Below are 19438 nucleotides of genomic sequence, written 5' to 3'. Positions count from 1 at the left end.
TGTTCCATCATTTGCTGGCAGAGTGTGAGGTTGCTCTTATTTGACCTCACCATGGCTTAAAGGCTATCAACCCTCGATGACAGCTTCTGTCGCAATTGAGCAAGCAAGCTGAAACCTTCCTTAAATTCTCTACTCACATCATTTGCAGTTTTCAGTGAGAGTTTCAAGTTTACATAGAAATATTGTCTTCCAGGACCTCTGGCACAGGTTGTTTACTCAGAATTTTGTAGCTCAGCTACTCCTCCGGGAAGACTGGTGTTTCCTGAAATCCTTGCTTTACCTGAGAAAATTACTGCCTTTATCAAAAAGAACTTCCTGGGTCTAAACTACCTGACTGTTTGGAATACATATTTTAAATTGATTGAAAAGAGCTTTAGGAGTGAAGTCTAAACTTAATCACACATCCCACTCAGAAGGTAATGGTGTGTCCCTTTCTAAAATACTAAACTGTTTATTGATTGTTAAACGTTTTATCTTTTCCAGTTACCTTTCATTTGGAAAGAGATTAATCAATACCAAAGACAATGTTTTAAGTTTATTTTTGCAACAGGAATAAAGTACACGAAAGACATTAATTATAATAGCCTACAAAGGATTTGCTTTTCAAGAATACAAAGTTTCATCACAAAGCCCTTCCTAACCCCTTATCTCAGTCTCCCAATATATTTATCATCTTTAACTCCTGAAGTCTTAGCTTAATGATGTGTCCTACCACTGAAACCATGATTTCAAGATGTTTTAATTTTTTCAATTTACGCATCAGCTGTAGTTAAAATTACGGAGAATACAATACTATCATATGACAGCACCCAATGTCTTTGAAAAATATATCTTAAAAACTTTTCTAATTCTGGAAGATTTAAAAACTATTTCAAGTTTAACAAAGACAGTTGACAAACCATCCTCTATGATACAAACTATGACACAAAGTATTATTCTATACTGTACACATGGTAAATTTGTAGAAGCATATTTCCTAATTTCTTGGCACATTTTGGTTTCATATTCACATTTGATTTGTTGTCCATGATTACTTTTGGCATTGTCCATAATTCTAACTTATTTAATTAAAAAAATGAAAGGACTCTGAATTATTTTTAATAATTCTTTACTAAGAAAAGGTTCTTAGATTGTTTGAAATTCTTAAAAAGTTATAATATTATACCAATTCTTAAAGTAGAGAAATGTACTTAGAAGCATTCAGTCATTCTTTACTTTGGCAGAAATCTGGGATAAAATCTTTAAAAAATATTTTCTTGATTAAGAAGCAAGCACCTCACAGACATCCCTTGCTAATCCAACTCATATTTCACAATGGTTTTGCTACAGACAAAGAGCAACACTTGAACATAAACGCACGCTAGGGTTTTATGTTCTGTAATAGTTCCCATCAATAAAAGTTCAGCTATATGCAAACACTGTGTCTTGAAGATAAGGTAACTATCCCAAAACTGCGCATTTTATCATATACAGATCATTTAAATAAATGTATCATTATGTTTATGGATGCATGCTTTTAGAAAAAGGATGTGGATCTTGGATATTGATCAAATGTTTTGGTAAACTGAACTTTCATGTCTGACAATGATAGCTGAGTGGCTTTTGACTGCTAGCAAAACCCTTAATGACTTCATTAGTGAGCGAGTTGATTGGACACAGATGATTTAGTCTGTAGAATGTTAAGCCTGGTAAAAACAAGAATTAAAAATGCAGAAGGAAACCAATATGCCTCACATTTTAACAACAGAATGCCTTTATCGATTGAAGGAACCTTGACTGCATAGCGCTGCACTGATCTAGTCTTGGGACCTCACTGCTGCCCTCCCTGCAGGCTCGTTATCCCAACATGATGATATTCCAGCAAGACAACACACATCCTCATGCAGGTCATGTAACAATAGCTTTTTTGCAATCTGAGAAGTTGACTGTCCTGTCCTGCAACCTGGTACAAAGCATGCATTGTAGATGTACAGCTTGTATTGCTTCCAACAGTGCTGCTAGCCTGTAACTTTCCCAGTTGATCGTCTGTTGATCAAACACTATTGGTGATGACAAATGATAATCAGTATAATGAATTCCCCTGTGTCATGTCTGTTATAAAATGTCAGTTCATCTGCTAGAAAAACGATTGACATCTTCCTGAATACTTTATTGTGCTGTTGTTTTAGGTCATTAAGGTTCTTTATGTCTTTTATGTTCAGTATATACTTGGTTTCCTGTGATTTTCAGTCTTAATTTTATAACCTCTACCCCACTAAGAGAGTAGTGAGTAGCCCTTCTGCTTTAAGATGAACACCAAAGGAAAACTAGTAATTCCTGAATTCAATGCGAATTTAGTCTTTTTCACAGACAACTAGTGTGGATGGAATCATATTTTCTGCCAGAGAGAATCTTCTACTGATAAACTATTTGGGAAATAGTGCTGAATACAAGCACGTTGAATGTGCTTGAGCCGCTCTATAATAACACTGCCTTCAACGCTCAGTTCTGTGCATACATATCCTTCATTGTTGCTGTGCATGTTTATGTTTCTTATTTTACAGTTACAATTTTTTTCTGAGGTGGGAAATTGTGAGGCATTGGTAGACTGCAATGCAGTAGTGATTGTCTCAAAAGTTTAGGGCTGGAAGATGACAACTTTCCCCGGGTTTGTACCACCCCAGCACACAACATGAATGGAAGCACTGGTGATACCCTTGTTCGAAGGAAGATAGTCTGTTCATGCCTGTTTTAAAGAGGATCTGTAGTTAGAAATGCTGAAAGAAACATTGTTAGAGCAATAACATTTAAATATCAATGGACAAAAAGATATGCACTTAAATTAATTTTAAGAATAATAAACCTTATTTATATAGATCCTTTAAAATCAATCACCTTAAAGTGCTTAATATAAACATACGACACAGTAGATTATAACCACCATCCTCACTGAGTGTACCATGCCATGCTACTGTGTTATGCTCAGTGTTATTCAACAGAGCAATACTGTCAGCACTGAGAGTTTTAAAACCTCCTTCATTCTGCACTTTAGGCTGTGCCAACACTGCATATCATCACTGAATGTTCTGCACCAGTACAAAGATTCATTGCCTCCTGTTTGCAAGGAGAGAGCAAATGAGCATGTTTACAAGAGTATTGTTGTCTTCTTGCTATCATACCATACCAGAAATACTACTCACCCATACTCTCCAGAAAAATAAAAAACACTAATAATGACTTCAGTGCATAGTTTTAAAGGACTTCTGCATAAACCATTACAAGAGGCTATGCTACTTGTGGAGGGATGCCAAGTCTATAAGGAATTCTTCACTGTGCTGAGTGTATTTGGCAGAATTGTACTGATGGTATGGCAGCTGTAGCATTTTCTCCTCTCTTCACCATAAGCCTTAATTTTGAGTCATATAACATAACCGCAACATGAGAAATTAAAAAAAAGCTATGACAATCAGCTGGCGTTCCAATCAATAAGAACAAAAGTGATATTTTTACATACTAAAATAGTTGCACAACAAACATGTGGATTTACTGTCAGCAAAAGAAAAAAATCAAATCGATTGTGAACTGTTTTATACAGCAGTGCTTGTTTTATCCAGAACACGTTCTCAGAGCATGTGATAGAGAGACATGGGACACAGACCCACCACAACAGCGTGCCCATCCTCAGTCGTGCTTTTTCTCGTCTGCCAGCTGGGCCTCCACAGTCTGCACGGGCACGAAGAGCCCCAGCACCCAGCGCGACCCAAAGACGTCGCTCAGGTTGGCCCTCCAGGAGCTGCGCGCTTCCACCAGATGCCCCTTCCACACCTGACACCAGGTCTGCCCCCGCGCCACCAGCAGCACCTGCTGGCAGCAGAACCCCGCGCAGGTCAGGCCGATGCCCAGCCACACGTACAGCATGAGGACGAGGAAGAACTGCAGGCCGGAGACCGCACCTGCGACACAGAAAAACCAGCACGGGTCAGGCTCCGGGACAAGTCTCCTGCTTCACAGCGCCAAACAGACACCCGCCCCTCCACCCCGAGCCTTTCAGGTGAGAATAATAATTCCTTACACTTAAATAGCACTTTTCTGGACACTCCACTCCAAGCTGTTTACAGGTAATGGGGATCGCCTCCACCACCACCAGTGTGCAGCCCCACCTGGATGATGTGACGGCAGCCATAGTGCGCCAGTTTGCTCACCACACACCAGCTCTCAGTGGGGAGGAGAACAGAGTGATGAAGCCAGTTCATAGGTGGGGATGATTAGGAGGCCATGATTGGTAAAGGCCAGTCGGAAATATGGCCAGGATGCCGTGATAACACCCTTGCTATTTTCGAGAAACGCCCTGGGATTTTTAATGTCCACAAAGAGTCAGGACCTCGGTTTTACGTCTCATCCAAAGGACAGCGCCTTTTTACAGTATAGTGTCCCCGTCACTATACTGGGGCATTAGGACCCACACAGACCGCAGGGTGAGCGCCTCCTACTGGCCCCACTAACACCACTTCCAGCAGCATCCTCAGCTTTTTAGACTTTTAAATTGAGCAACACAAACCTGTGTTCATAACACAGGCTGTGATTGTAACGGAAATGTTTTATGTTCCTAAATATTTATACAAGATTTAGAAAAAATACATTTAAATCATGGGTTTGAAGATGTTTCGGACAAAAGTCCTGCAACTGTAGTGCCACAAATCTCTGGTTTAAAAACTCTTGTGAGTGTAAGTTTAGTGCACCAAAACTACATTTCTTCTTTTGCCCTGTAAAAATATTTTCTATGTGTATTGTATTGTACCTGATAAAAACACGTTTTTCCGTTTCAGTCAAAACAAATCAGTCATCTATGCTTAGGATGCTACAGTATATGTTGTCTCTGTGCTTGTGGTGAAGATCGTCTATCTTATTTTTAGCCCTGAGTTTAAAGCATTGTTTTAGAAACTTTTAGGCTCAATGGGAGGTCAGCATTTGTTCTCCAATTCTAAGCTCTTCTATATGATATCAAAGATATCATATAGATATGATATCATAGATCTACTATATGATACTTTAAAAAAGAGTAAGTCTAGACCAACTGACATGATAAGTAAATAAGCACCATGTAGAACCCACCTAAGAAAAAGTAACCAATGGAGAGAGGCAAAAGGGTAAGGAAGGTCAAGGGATTCTCGAAAGAAATAGAATATTCCACGGTCAGGTATGCCACACCCAACACCAAAGAGTACAAACAGGTCCCTGAGGTGTAGATGCAAAACATAATGAAGTACCGCATGTTCTTGTTTCCAATGCAGTTCCCTGTGAAAAAGCAGTGGTGGTCTCTTTTCAAGATCACTTTTTTACAGAGCTTGCAGAAGTGTCGATCGTTGAGGAGGTAATGGGCATCCACCCGATCCGGGCAGTCGGGCGAACACACGGGCACCACGCTCTCGTTGGCGCTTTCCGCCGGATAGCGGATGGTCATGACGTAGTTGCCCAGCGCGTTCAGCATTAGGAAGAGGAAGATGGCGGCGTGGAGCAGCGTGGAGGCGCTGGGGCGAGCCCCGGGTCTGTCAAAAATGGTCGGTATGAAGAAGTAAAAGTGCAGGGCGAACGTCACCACCGTGGCTGTGAAGAAGTAGGCAGGAGCGATGGTATTGAGGAGCTTCAGTTTCAGCATCTTGAAATACATTCCTACTGGGAAAAACAAAATAAAGACGTGGCGCTAGTAATTAAGGCATACACCGGTGAACCTCCTCAAAATAAGGAAGGAGTCAAGGTTTATTCCCTGCTGAAAAGCGAAGAAAGGAAACACAACGTCTCGGCTGTGGAGCCTTCTTCGGGTGTACCTACTTGAAAAACCTCCTCAAAATAATGCATCTTAGAAATATACGGGCATTGTGTCAGACATTGAGACCCCATTGTGATTTTTGAATGTGGGCATCAGAAATGCTTTGTCTTGAAGTGCATAGTGTGACAGACCATGCAGTGACCTCCCAATTATTGTCCTTCTCTCTTTGAAAGTCCAGACTTATACGATACATACGAATGCCTAAGAGTGTAAAGAGTTTGCTTATTGCAAAGCCCCATAGGTGCAGGATTGTTTGTTTGTTTTTTCAGACAAAGTGATATCAATGGTATTTGTGGAACAGTTGCATTTTGCTTTGTAGGCAGGTACTGTACAAGGTATCTAGTGTGATAGATAATCTAGGGAATGTGTATGGTAATTAGGACAGTATTAATCGGAACATCTAAACGTATGTACGTAACGCTTATATGAAGTCAAAGCTGCTATTATACAGCTCTATCGCACGGGTAATGGATTACTGAAACGAGCATTAACCATAAATACTAGAGGGTTACAGTGACTACATAGCACTGAAAGGTGTTTCCAGTAAGAAGTAGATATGTTATAACTCTACATGATATATTCAAATGTGTGTTAATTAACATTTCTATGCTACATATTAGATATTGTGTATATTAAAGGGTCAAAATGTGTTGTTTAAATGAAGTATCTGATACAGTAAACTGATGATTTCAAGTAGTCACGACAATGGTGCTTGTAAAGAAAACTCAGCCCAGCGTGCAGACATGTTTTGAACCAATTTAATTCAAAAGTAACATATTCGCATTAATATCGGGAGAGAACGAAAAGATTTGTCAGGTGTAGCCGTACAGTGTTTATTTTTCGATTATTTTAATTATCAAAGCAAAAACAGTGCCTCAGCCGAGGCGACTCCAGGATCATTGGCAGACCCAGAAATCACATATCTCATAAGCATACAATTAAAAATTAAATTCCCTTTTCGGTAATAAAATGTTTTGTTGTAATAAACGGAACCCCCGCATCAAGTGGGAAAATTGTATCTAGAACATAAATAATAGTAACTCCTTATTCAAGCAATTAGCTGCTTATACATACGTTTAATTAACAACTGTACTGAAAGACATGGGAGCAACCGAACGCGTTTTTGTCCATTTCCGCTGTTTACTCTATCTCAGTCTTAATTGTTTCCATAGCCATTACAGTAGAAATAGAGCACGAACTCTGTTTTTAAAAAAGATATCTTCTTTATAACGCCGGTTTCGTGTTGTGCAAGATTACCGCAGCGCATATGTACATCAGTTTTACAAAAGAACAGTAATAATGAAACATCGTAATGTGCAACATTTTACATACAGAAGCTCACGAGGGGAATGCTGAACGAGCATCTCGCTTCAAAATATAGAGTCTAACCCGAAACTTTACAAAGGACCTTCACCTTCAGTCGGCTTCTGTACGGCGGAGCTGTCCTTTCAGCACCAGCGCTCGGCGACACTGACGAGCAGCAAGCTCTTTCAACACAAAGAGATTACGTGGCGTCAAGAAGACCCAAGCTTCCCCGCTCTGCCTCAACCGCGCTGTCGAAATGTCTAGCACCGCCTGCTGGTCCGGACGCTGGACTTTTAACTGGAGTCTTGGTCGCCTTGGTACCGGGCAACTCAAAGTGAATCTACGAGGTATAGGAAACCCCGATCAAAGCCTGCTGTGAAGCCTACGTCATCATTATTATTTTTTTTCGTTTTATTCACTGTAAGATGATCGTTTTTACCAGATTTGAACTCAATCCTTCAAATAATACGATCTTGTTCAAATGTTTCCCCTTTAAGATCGTTTAATATGAGAGATTTATTTTTTTTCTCTCTATTGATTTTTCCTTAATTATTTAATTAATGACCATACGAGTCTTGGGTACGGCTCTTGTCCGCCTCTCCATCTCTGTCGGATACCGCAGGGAAGGACATTTCGGCCAGCAGGTGTCAGGCTTTATTTATGAAGTCTATGCCAGAATCCCAGCATCACAGCTCAACACATTTGTTTTAAAATTAGTCAAAATCTTACCTTTACCTGCCGAGCACGTTGAGTCTAGTTAATGAATAGCCTCTGTATTTCCAGTGATGTAACCAGTATGTCTGCAATAAGAATATATTAAATTATGGAATTGCTATTGCTTTCGTACAACTATTGCAACGATGTTTTCAAAATCCTCGGTCATGGTGTAAAATGTTTATAATTATATATCAGTTGTTATTCGAATTCCCACTTGAGAAATTAGAGCTCACTGAAATTCCAGAAATGAATAACGCAGTTCCTGTTACGGCGAATGATTTGAAGAATCGCCTCGTAACTGCGGCGTCGCATTTTGAAAACTGGGCTCTTGTGGGTGATCCCTTACTTCGACTCTGCTATTGAGTTTACAGACGGTCCCTAAGCAGGTGGGAGTTCCTGTTGTTCTTGGTGCTGATGCAGAAAAAGCCTGGCGCATCCTAATAGGAGATCAGCAAATAGGACCGAGGGTATAGGTAAGAGATTTTAATCGTTTATTATAACTCTTAATTTGTCTGATAGTCACGCTGTATTCTTAGGAGGTTTTCACAATGCGCTTCTTATCTGTGGGCGATTCAACCCATTATGTTGAAGTTACAGCTTTAATAAAGTGGGTGGATCGTGAAGTGCAGCAGTTATATTAGTACTGCAGTAGTGAAGACAATAAAATAGCTTGAAACAAAAGCACGGTGACAACAGAAAAGCCTTACGCTGTAAATGAAGCCAAACTGCGGGAGTGTGGTAATGACGTTACCCCTACAGTATGCTTCTGTTATTTTTGTGGACTTGTGTTTTTTGTAAAAAAAAAATGACTCCGCCCGTTGGGGAGATTACGGGACGGGACGTCTACTCCACAATAGGTAAATACATAATTATTAAATTGCGTTTTTTACTCAGTGTTTAAGTCACTGAGTGTCTCCCTCTCACGCACACATACTGTAGAAACACTGCGTGCATACACATACTGTATATGGGCTAATGGTGCAGTACAGTATCTAGGAACCCCTCGATTCGCGCTGTAATAAGTTCTTGGCAAGCCTCTAAGACCTCAGCGTATACCCTGTCATTCTGCTGAAGTTACAGGCACGGCGAATTTCAAATTTGCTGTTATCTCCTGCCCAAAGTCCTGTAACAATAATCGTATTTCCCTCATTTCATAAAAGAAGCACTTAGTGAAATGTGTTGTTGATTTTTGGGAGACGGATGCTAACAAAAAGCGAGGCACTGTACGTTTTACGGAGCCAGCCCCATCAAACTCCTTTCTGTAAATTACGGGATGGGAGAAATTCGCATACAAACCTAATGCAATAAAGCCGCAACGATTGCGAAGTTTTAGGAAAGAGCGTATCGAGCTTTTGCTGAACTCTCAACTGTTCAATGAGATACATGCCCACCTTTCTCTGCGTCCTTTTTATATCGACACGTGAATTAAGGGACCGGGCTGTGTTCGTGTTTTATAATCGGGCACGTCTGATACATACTGTATCCTATCGTTCAGAATGTAACTATGCAATGATGATTACTTACAGTATGGACTGGGTGACATAAACCGCGTCTAATTATTCAGCATAAGGCTGTTTACGATCTGCATCATATCCTAGTGTGGGTTCTAGCAAAGCATCCCAGAGTTTCATTGAAAAGGTGGAGATGCCTTTAAAATTTTTTTGCATATGCTTCCAGTTCACTGCGCTGACATGTTATGCAAATAAAGCAACTTTAGAAATGTTCCATTTGCACAGCTGTGTCAGGTACGGGGCTGACACATGTTGCTTCAGCTGGTATTGAGGAACTGTTTAATCTGAAGGCAACCGTTCACAAAAAAATCATCACTGGTCATCCTACCATCACTGGTAGGATAGAGACTTGGCATTTTGCAGAAATGCATTTTTTTATAACATACATGAACTGATATTTTACACAGAAAGACCTCAAAGAAAGCCATTAGAAAACAGCAATATGTAGAGTATTGCTTATTGGTTCATCTTGGTGATGTATATTATGACATGGTTGTTCACATTTTTCATCTGAAGTGTTACTAGTTGACAAGTATATTTTCATGTTCCCTGCTTCCTCTTTGCGAGATAAGAAGCTTTTAAGATTATTTGCTTCTAAAATGCCAGAAAGATAATTTATCGATTTTTAATCCCTGATATTCATATAAAATCTTTAAAATAATTTATTGGCCTGTGCTTTGTTATTATTCTTCATTCGGTTACACTATGTACTGGAGATATATTCATTGTGAATGAAGTCTGGGCTGCAGACAAAGCAATTTTATCAATATTTATTCAACTTTGTTATTCACCAGACACAACCCTGTTATTAATTTAACTGAAATTGTGAGTGAAATACTTATCTGATGATATTGCTCATGTTTTCAGTGAGCTTGAGAGAGAGGACATATTAGCCAAATGCTTTGTAGTTGACATTTTGGGTTAAATATTAAAAAAGTAAAAGCTGCTTTTAAAAGTCCAGGCTTTGCAAAACGACCATTGGAGATGAGTGAGTCCTTTCGAAAATTTTAAAGGTCATCAATGAGGACACAAGTCACAGTGTAGAGTTTTTTCTCTCAAGGCAGGAAAGCAATAATTGCCATGAATGTCAGAAAGAGGCTTCTTTTCCGCGCAACAGTAACATGAATTTTTAATTGGTACTCTGGCACTGATTGAACCTTGGTATCAGATCACAGTGTGCAGAAATCAATCCTAGTTTTAACTGCCAGTATTTTGAAAAATTCATCACTAGTAAAAGAAAAGGGTTAAAGAGACTGTTACTCCAGTTTAATTTAAACTAAAGGGGTTTAGCTCCTTCCTGAGAGTTAGCCAGGACATTTAGAGCTAGTTCAGCTCTGTCACTCACAATGAGTTATTTAAGGTGACACTGTGTATTAATTCAGTGAACACTCCTGCCAACAATGTACACCCCAGTGTGCTGCCAGCTGGTTTGTATAAAGCCATTTAGATCACATGATCCTGACTCTCCCTCCAGCATGCTATCCGAACCATTCTTTAAGGATCTCAAACATAGCGTTGTATGAATAGTCTATTCACAGTTAGCCTGTTTAATTTGAAAGGCTCAAGAGCACTGTCACCTACATCATTGTGGGTTATTTATTACTGAAGTGAAGTCTTGGAATAGTAATGATGTTTTTGAAAGTTTTATGTCATTAAAAAGCCTTGGCTGCCTCCTTAGAAGTGGTCATGTTGACCCAAGGTAACAAAGTAAACCTGCTAGATTTCAGCAATTCAATTCTTGTGGGTGTCCAACAGTTTTGACACAATGTTTACGTCCTTAGCTGAGATTCCCAGCTTGGCATGGGCAGGATTTTAACCACATGGAACATTGGAAACATTATGGCACGTAGGAACATTGTGCCATGAGCTGTGATAATGAAGCACAGTCACATAGTGCATCATAAAAACAGGAATTCTAGCTTTTGCCAGACAAGGACATCTTGTTGGTCAAAAATTTTTAAATTTTAAAAATCTAAAGAAAAAATGAACACTCCTATCTTCACAAAAAGCTTTGTGGTTACAGGCCTAGAAATTTTAAACTACTGTACATACTGAAATGTTCTTTTTAAACATCAGGGAGCCGAGAAAGCAGTGGTTATTCATTCATTTACCAAGATCAGAAAAAAATGATGGTTCACTTTGGAGAATAATACTTACAGTACAATCATGCTGGTGGCTGGGGAGTGCTTGAAAAAGCATATTGGGAAGTTGGATAATTGACCTGTATTGATATGAATCTGAAAGGCGAGAGTTAACGAGTTAAGGTTTCTCAGAGTTAATGGAAATAGGCAATCTTTTAAATGGACTGGAATGAAAAAGTGGAAATATGTGTTGTTTACATTCTAAACCACAGTTCACCCCACTTGTCTCATCGTTTGCAAAACATATATCCATAACATATAAGAAATTCATGAATATACCATATTTTTATATTCTAGGGTTCTAGGGTGGACATATTCTCCCAAGAGCTTTTAATAAACAGACAGCCTATATACTGTAGGTATATTCTCAATATGGAACAAGTAAAGGTTTATCGCATGCTGAAAAGAGAAGAAATACATGCAGCGTTTCGGCTGTGCAGCCTTCAGCCACCTGAAGAAGGCTCCACAGCTCAAACATTGCGTTTGTTTTTTTCTCTTTTCAGCATGGAATAAATTATACTTGTTCCTTTGCAGCCTATGCATGCTGACACGGCTACCTACTTGATATTCTCAATATATTGATTATTGCATGAAGTACCTCGTAAGTTAAGCAAAGTAGTATTTCAGACTTACTGAAGTCCTCCTGGGTAAGATGGGGAGCAGGTCTTTGGACTGTGCACAATTCACTTTTCTCAACTTCAGCCGCCCGTAAAACAGTTTAGTGTTGTGTATCTTGACAAGTGTTGGAAAGTAAAGATCAGTGAAGTCAGAGTAAAAGCTTTGGAATCCATATGGAGGCAATGTAAAACATGATGCAAGCCATAGAGAACTAGAGTAAAACCAGGTAACTGCTTAGTGCAAACATGCCAACCCATGGAAAGACTGCATATATGCCATGATAAACCTACATAAGGAAAATCCCTGGGGAAATCGCTGCAGTATTTCAGTCGTTGTTCATTAGTGGCCTGTCACTGAAGAGCTGTATTTGCAGAGGTTTAAAGTGAGAGAAGATACACTATTCATGTAAGAAAATAAGACATTTTACAGTACTTCATGCTTTGGCAAAGAAAACTATAGTGGCAGATGATATCAGGTAGGCCATGGCTGTACTTCTGTACTGTTGTTAGAATTTAGAGCTGTTAGTCCCGTTAGATGGTATTCGAAATGTCAGTCTAACTACTGGTGAGCTTAGTGTTTAGATGATGGCTGCCCCAGACTGGCTTGAGGATTAGATGGAGAGCTTGGAGGGTGAATTAAATGCCACACCGAGTCAGAGCTGTTGCTGATGTGACAGAGAAAGAGACAGGGGTTTGACTGATGCTGTACTGAACTCACTCCGGGGAACAGGAACCATCCTGGCTTCATGTCTCTCTGCTTCCTGACCTCCTGCGACTCCCTCAACCTGCCCACAGACGAGAACAGGTGACGTTTTAGCAAAACGCACCAGTGAGCATCTGTAAGCAACTCTGGCACTCAGTGCATCATGAGATCCATCATTCCCCACCTCCACCGAAATAAAAATGAAAGGAACCGGGAAACAGACCAGAAGAACCCAATCAATATGCAGTTAATAATTTATGCATGCTCCCTGTAGTACTCCGGTTCACTCAGGTGCTGGTGAAATGATAACACAGTGTGGCTCAGGGCCCTACTGTGGGACACAGAATCAGAGGGAAATTGATGCCCGTGCACTGGATCTTTGACTCAGGTCTGTTTCTGGACTGAAAATCAGTTAGCTGCAAAAAGAGAGGTGAGGAGTGAGGTGCTCCCGAAAGTGATCAAAACAGCACGTCTTCATTTTCACTTTCAACTCCTGAAGCTGGGGTAAGTGGAAATGCAGGGAAATTGGATAAAGTGGGATAATCTAAAGGCTTCTCCGGAATCTCTTCCATTAACGTTTACTTTCTTTTGAATTGTTCATATCCATTTTCAGATTTAATACTAAAGTTGTTCATTTTGGCCTTGAAGGCACATACAGTATCTTCAAAAGAAATTGAACATCAGTCCGTGTGCTGTGCAGTATCCTCCATTCCTGTGTGATATTAAATCTGTTAATTCAATTTTGGCTTCTTCCAAAATCCTTCTGGATTGCAGAAGGAAGAGGCAATGTGACAGGTTAAGACAAATAAGTTTTAATCTTCATACCTTCACAGAGTGCTTGTGTTAGATATTACACTATATTACTAAAAAGAAATCCATGCAACTCTGTGCTGTTTTTCAGTATGTGGACATTTTGTAATTCAGGGTTATTGTTTGTATTCATGCTTTCATTATTCGGTGGATCAGTTCAGCTTTGGATGTGGACTGTGATTAATTAAGCAATCAATTAATTAATTAATCTCTTCATTAATCAATATAGAAGTAAATGCCTCCTTTAGCCTTTTATTTAGAAACTCAAATGGTGCATAGTGCCATTTCAGAATGTTGTCAGCGTTTAGAGATTTTAAATGTGATTATTTATGCTTTTGTCCTTTACGTTTTAAATGCTATTTATCTTCTGAGAGAATCCGACTCCCTGGGAGGCCTTTCAAAAAGATAGGAATGTGTGGGAAGTAATAACTATTTTGAAATAGATAACCAGGGTTATTTCGGTGTGTGCCTAAAGCTGACTCATTTGTCTTTCCTGTGCTAATTATGGTTTACTGGCGTATCACAATGACAACGTACTGCTTCCTCTCCAGCTCTTTACTGAAGGCTGTGATCCTGCCAGTCAGACCTCCTTGGGCACTAGCAAGACATAGAAGACCTATCTGTCACTGTCAAACCACAGAAGCCCTGACTGTCAGGAAGGTTGGGGTGGGGGGTTCGCTCATGGCCAAGGCTGTCCCTAAAAGATGCTGTCTGTGGGAGTTCAGAAGTGGGCTCCAAGTTAATCCTTCAGAGCAAAGTGCTCATGTGTGTGGTTAAATAGCCCTGCCAGCATGTAATCTAGCCCAGAGCATAGCTGCTCTAACACATCCACCAAGAAAGAAAGGTGTGCTTGAATTTGTTGGTACTCTTCTTGGGCCTGTTTTATAAATGTGCAGTTTGTATTGAGAAGCTACAGCTTCTGCTGTATTCTCTTCTGTAACTGTCACACAGGGAGATGCTCTAATATGCTGCCTGGTAGCTTCCACAAGGGCATAACAAGATTTGTTTGAATTCTGGTCTGTCTGATCCAAACAGCAACCCACAGCAAATGTTTCTTGTGCATGTGTGAAACTCTTGTATTTGGTCTGTTTTCTTCATTGTGCTTGGTCCTTTTTTTATTCCTGACACTCCCCATAGTAATGAACCCAAATTCAAAGCCATTATGCACAGATTTATAGCAAGACTGTTTCTTGTGCCTTTCAGTCAGGAAACGAGGCTCTGTGGGCAAAAAGACTAATCTCTGCTCACAGTATTCCTCCACTTAGAACAGACAGAGTTGCTGCTGATATATTAAAACATACTGTATATTTGGTCGGAAAATGGTTCAAAACAACAACCAGCAAATCCAGCCCCTGAGAATAGCTACAGTACCAGTGCTGTTATTATACAAGGCATAATCTGCAGGCCAATCATGTAAACTGGCAGATCTCTCTTCAGAAATTGATGTCCAGTATTATTGAACTGAAAGCCCTGTTGCCTTTTGGCTTGTCTGCCTGAGGGGTCTCCTAACATTACCCAAGAAAACTAATTCCCTGATGCTTTTGTTCCATCCCACTGCCCATTGGGATTAGAGTCCAGGTGAGGAAAGCTGAGTCTTAGACCTCCCTCAGCCTCCCAGCCCCCCAATGTATTCCCACACTTCACAAGCCACTGCTAAGTGGATGTTGTCTGAAATTGAGCTGTCAGGTAGCTTTGGATTAGTTCTGCAGTCTTGCTCTCAATCGCTCTCCACTGCGGTGGTTTGGAATGCCGACTTTGGCAGCTCAGCAGGAATATGAGCAGGTGGCGATTTGTCATGTTTACTGCTCCATCAGTCTGAAAGCTGCTAATTGGCTTTCATCACTTTTCCTAACCTAGTTATCTTCCCACCCAGGATAGACGTTAACCAGAGCGTCCCTGGAGGGCGGCGCTGTCTAAGCCTTTCTCTTTTGGATGGCATTCCTGAGTTTCCTAATGAGATTAAAGGCCTCCCCGTATTTGGTTTATGTATCCTGACATTACGGATGTCAGTTGGAGTCTGTGGGGAAAAAAAAAGAGAAAAAGAATAAAATAGAAGTTTTCTGGGAAACTTTCTAAAAAATGCCCAAGGCACTCTCATTAGCATGCCTTTCATTGCCCGATACTGGATACTTTTTGGCAGGCTGAATTTTGGTGGTGCTCAATTCAATAGAATTGAAAGATAAAAAACACTGCGTTACATTAGAATTCCCAAAAATCCTTGACTGCCAAAAACTCATTAGTCCACCCCCCTCCAATTTGTGATCAGATTGAGATACAAATGCTTGGAATCAGCTTTTCAAGAGTTCGATGGAAAAAAAAAACTGAAAGAAGGCAATCTGAACTCATGTAAAAAAAATTGCAGTAATCTCATGATTATCTTAGTAGCTCCAGCCTGTTATGTATTTGTCAAGGCAGAGAGCCATTATTGAGGCCAAATTACATTTCCCACAAGTCATGCCACATGTACAGTAGGTTGGATCATGGTATGTTTAGGCAGTGTTAAGAGGAGATGTACTGGAATACAGAGAAGCAGGTGTTTCATTTCTTTAATGAGAAAATGTGGGCTCTCAGCCTGGAAAAGCATTATTAAACCCTCTGCTGGGGACCATGTAAAGTTGTCTGAAAATGATGTGTTCCTATGCTCCTCTTATAAACTTGTCAGTGTCACTTATTTTAATGAGATTCATAATGCAGGGTTTCTTAACCTCGGGCACTTCCAGTGATCAGACAGTGGAGTCTAGGACCAGCATTGTCAGTCAGTGATAAAGTCAGGGTGACAGATGGTCTGCTAACACGGAGTGACAAATGTTCTCCTGTTGTTTGCATCCTTTCTTATTTTTGGATACCAAACATATTGGAGATTTTTGATGTTTTGTTTAGGGTTCGAAAGTTCTTCATCTCATGGTAAAATAAGAACAACTGGGCTTTTACTCAGTCTTTACATTATGGGATACAGTATTTTTTTTTTGTCTGCCAGGGACAAAGGTCATTATATGCATGTGCAATAATAAACTACAGTATGTGTTTGGATGAACTGCATTCAGATCTTCGTGTCCCGGGAGATAACCAGATCAAGCTGACAGATTCAGGACAGGTGGCATTTCCTTGCTAATTTGCCAGCAAGTGGCTTCCTGTTGCTTGGCTGTCTGTATCCTTCAATGGTCTGCTGGTCTGCTGGTTTATTCTCATGGAAGATTCTCTACAGCACTGCACACCTCTCTCGAGCCAGGAAACTCCCTTCTATACCCTCTCATCCTGACTCTCAGCAGTCTTCGGATACCTTTACACCAAGCATTGCTTGTCAGGTTTCAGACACACAGGTTTGAACTGGATAGACTTTATACCTTCCTTTGCAGCAGATTGCCCTGGATGGTTTCACTTACTGTACTATAATATCACAGAGCTGGTAACTCACTGCCTTTGTGCACTCGAGTAATGACTTCTCATTTCTTCATAGCTCTTCAAGAAACCTGTAAACTAGTCAGAGGTAATTGTTTTTGGAATGTGGTCCTGGTTTTATGAAAAGTTACAGTACTTTGGTTTTTCTATTGAAAACTAACATGCATGTCATAACCCCCCCCAAAAAAGTCACCAGTGGATTAAACTTCAGTTTGTTTCAGTTAAAAGTACTGTACCTCTCGTGCACCTGTTGCAATGGTTGGGTATCATCGGCTGTTCATATTGGCCAAGAAACTCCGAATCATTGGTGACACCATCCGGTGTCCCTTCTTGATGGATCATCTCAGAGAAATAAAGCGGTACTTTACTAAAGGGATTTCTTTGGATGTGTGACGAAATACAGTGTTAACTGTTAAAAAAGTCTCACGGAAGACTGCTCTGAATGATTAGACCCTGGTGGTAAGCACTGCCTTTAAAATAGAGCCTCCCCTTCTTGAAAGACGTCTCCACTTCGTCTTGGCAATTAGCATGACGAGCCTAAGTGTACTTGAAATGCCCTTTCATTTCAATTAGTTTCTTTCAGAGGAGCACCACTATAGCTCATATCGCTGTAATGACGGTTTGGAATTTCTCATTGTCATGCCTTAATCTCAGCCACAGAGCAATATATGGAGCCTTTTGTCTCTCAGCCCATGTTACCACTAATTTGTTCCAGTGATAGCTTTTCTAGATGGTAGCTTTTTGTATAGTTTAAAAGCTGTTTTGGTAATTACGCATATTGAGAGTTACAGATTGATGCTATCTGTATCTGGAAAGGTCTGCAGATTGTGCATGGCATATTGGTTACAAAACCATGTAAAGCTCATGACAAACAGAGCTCTAGGACTGCAGCCCTCTTATTATTTTAATTGAAATGAAATTCTGAAGTATAAGCGTTACAGAGAAACCTTCACTCTGCCAAATCTTAATGAATTAATCCAGCCCTTTTACTGGACCTTCCCTGTCTGCACTGAGTAATTATCACTGTGATAATAAACTTTCTGCTACTACTGCCACCACTTCTAAAGTGTGGAACCTGTAGGTGGGTTGATGCTGGCTTTGTGCATATTGGTGAGAAGCAGCAGTGAACACTAACCCACATCTTTTGAGTTCCCAGAGGGTTTCCAACGCAGCAAACAGCAGCAGGCAGAGAGGAATGCCCTCGTCAGCACACTAATCAGTATTCGCTCGCTCACTCAAAAAATCATATTATCAGTATGACAGCTTCTGTTTTTTTATCATAATTGCTAGCGCTCTCAAATTTCATTGAGGAGAAAATGAGCTTATCCTGAGAAAGCCACAGTCTGCGAGATACCATTGCTCCATTGAGAAAAGCTCAAGTGACGTTGTGAAATTGGGGCTTGTTTTTGCTGTTATCAGTTTTTGCTGTTGGCCCACCTAGATTGTTTGGTGGCTAGCAGCAGACTGCTGTCACTCAACCGAGGATCTCATCGAGATGTTTATCTGTCTTTAGTTTGCAATGGAAGTGAACTGCACAGCAGTTTTACTCATAATAAAGTATTCCTTCTTCCTTTTGCACTTATTATGTAATAGTTTGTTTGGCATTTGTTCTGCTGGGTTATTGTGCTTTGTGTATTGTTTGTGTTGGTTTATAATGTGCTATTGTCTCTGGCAGGGGGGGTGCAGACTGACAGTAGAATTGCTAAAATCCCCAGCACTGTTCTCTTCCATGGGTGTCCAGTCCTGGTCCTGGAGGGCTGGTGTGTCTGCAGGCTTTCATTCTGACTCAGCCTTTAGCAGTGTACATCAGCTCATTATTTGGCTTAATTGGGGCCATTTAACAGCTTCTCCGTGTGCTGCTGCTCTAAAGAGACTTAGAAAACCCACAGACTCGCCCCTGACCAAACCTAAAACCTTCTTGATGCTGTTTGCTCTTTTTTTTAACAATCTATGTAAGAAATGAACTCTGATATCCATCAGGGTGCCTATTCAGGTTGCTCACTGGCCTTTCAATGGCAGTGTAATTAAAAATTAAAAAACAACTAAGACAGCAAAAAGGGAATTCATTTCTAATACACCCAGTGAAATATGCAGTACATACAGTAGTGTGTCTTTATACAGTATATACAAAAGGTGTTACTAGTTTAAGAGGCCTATCTAATATATCTTCTGCAAATGTTCCATTGAACTAATTAGAGTTAAATAATGCTTTTGGCATCAGCCAGTAAAATCCACTTATGCACCTTCAAAGCATAAATATTGGTCATTTTCCGATTATGTTTTCTAGTTCTAGACTGACGCAGTCCAGTGGTAATGAATGCAATAAAATGGGGCACTGTATACTGTATGAGTCACTATGGTGGTGAAGGTTCACACTGAACAGTCTTCTACTGTATTTGTTTGTTCTGATTGGTCAAAATATAGACAAT

The 19438-nt window shown here is 40.2% G+C and overlaps 2 protein-coding genes across 2 annotated transcripts in view; one reads left to right on the top strand and one right to left on the bottom strand.

Moving 5' to 3' along the window:
- Positions 1-521: 521 nt before the first annotated feature.
- zdhhc22 (zDHHC palmitoyltransferase 22) lies at positions 522-7278 on the bottom strand. Its single transcript, XM_088925034.1, has 3 exons — positions 7221-7278; positions 5092-5649; positions 522-3932 (listed from the first exon to the last, which is right to left on the bottom strand). The coding sequence occupies exons 2-3, from the start codon at positions 5645-5647 to the stop codon at positions 3661-3663; spliced, it is 828 nt and encodes a 275-aa protein (XP_088781160.1). The 5' UTR covers positions 5648-5649; positions 7221-7278; the 3' UTR covers positions 522-3660.
- A 944-nt stretch (positions 7279-8222) lies between these two features.
- tmem63c (transmembrane protein 63C) overlaps positions 8223-19438 on the top strand; it is a 45682-nt gene continuing 34466 nt past the window's right edge. The window contains exon 1 of the mRNA XM_088925581.1: positions 8223-8301. The gene's annotated coding sequence lies outside the window, so the exon portion shown is untranslated. The remainder of the gene's footprint in view (positions 8302-19438) is intronic.

This window comes from Atractosteus spatula, chromosome 9, assembly GCF_055471065.1.
Source record: "Atractosteus spatula isolate fAtrSpa1 chromosome 9, fAtrSpa1.hap1, whole genome shotgun sequence".
Classification (NCBI taxonomy): Eukaryota; Metazoa; Chordata; class Actinopteri; order Semionotiformes; family Lepisosteidae; genus Atractosteus; species Atractosteus spatula.
The sequence above is the reverse complement of the archived record's forward strand: the minus strand, read 5'-3'. Positions and strand labels throughout refer to the sequence as shown.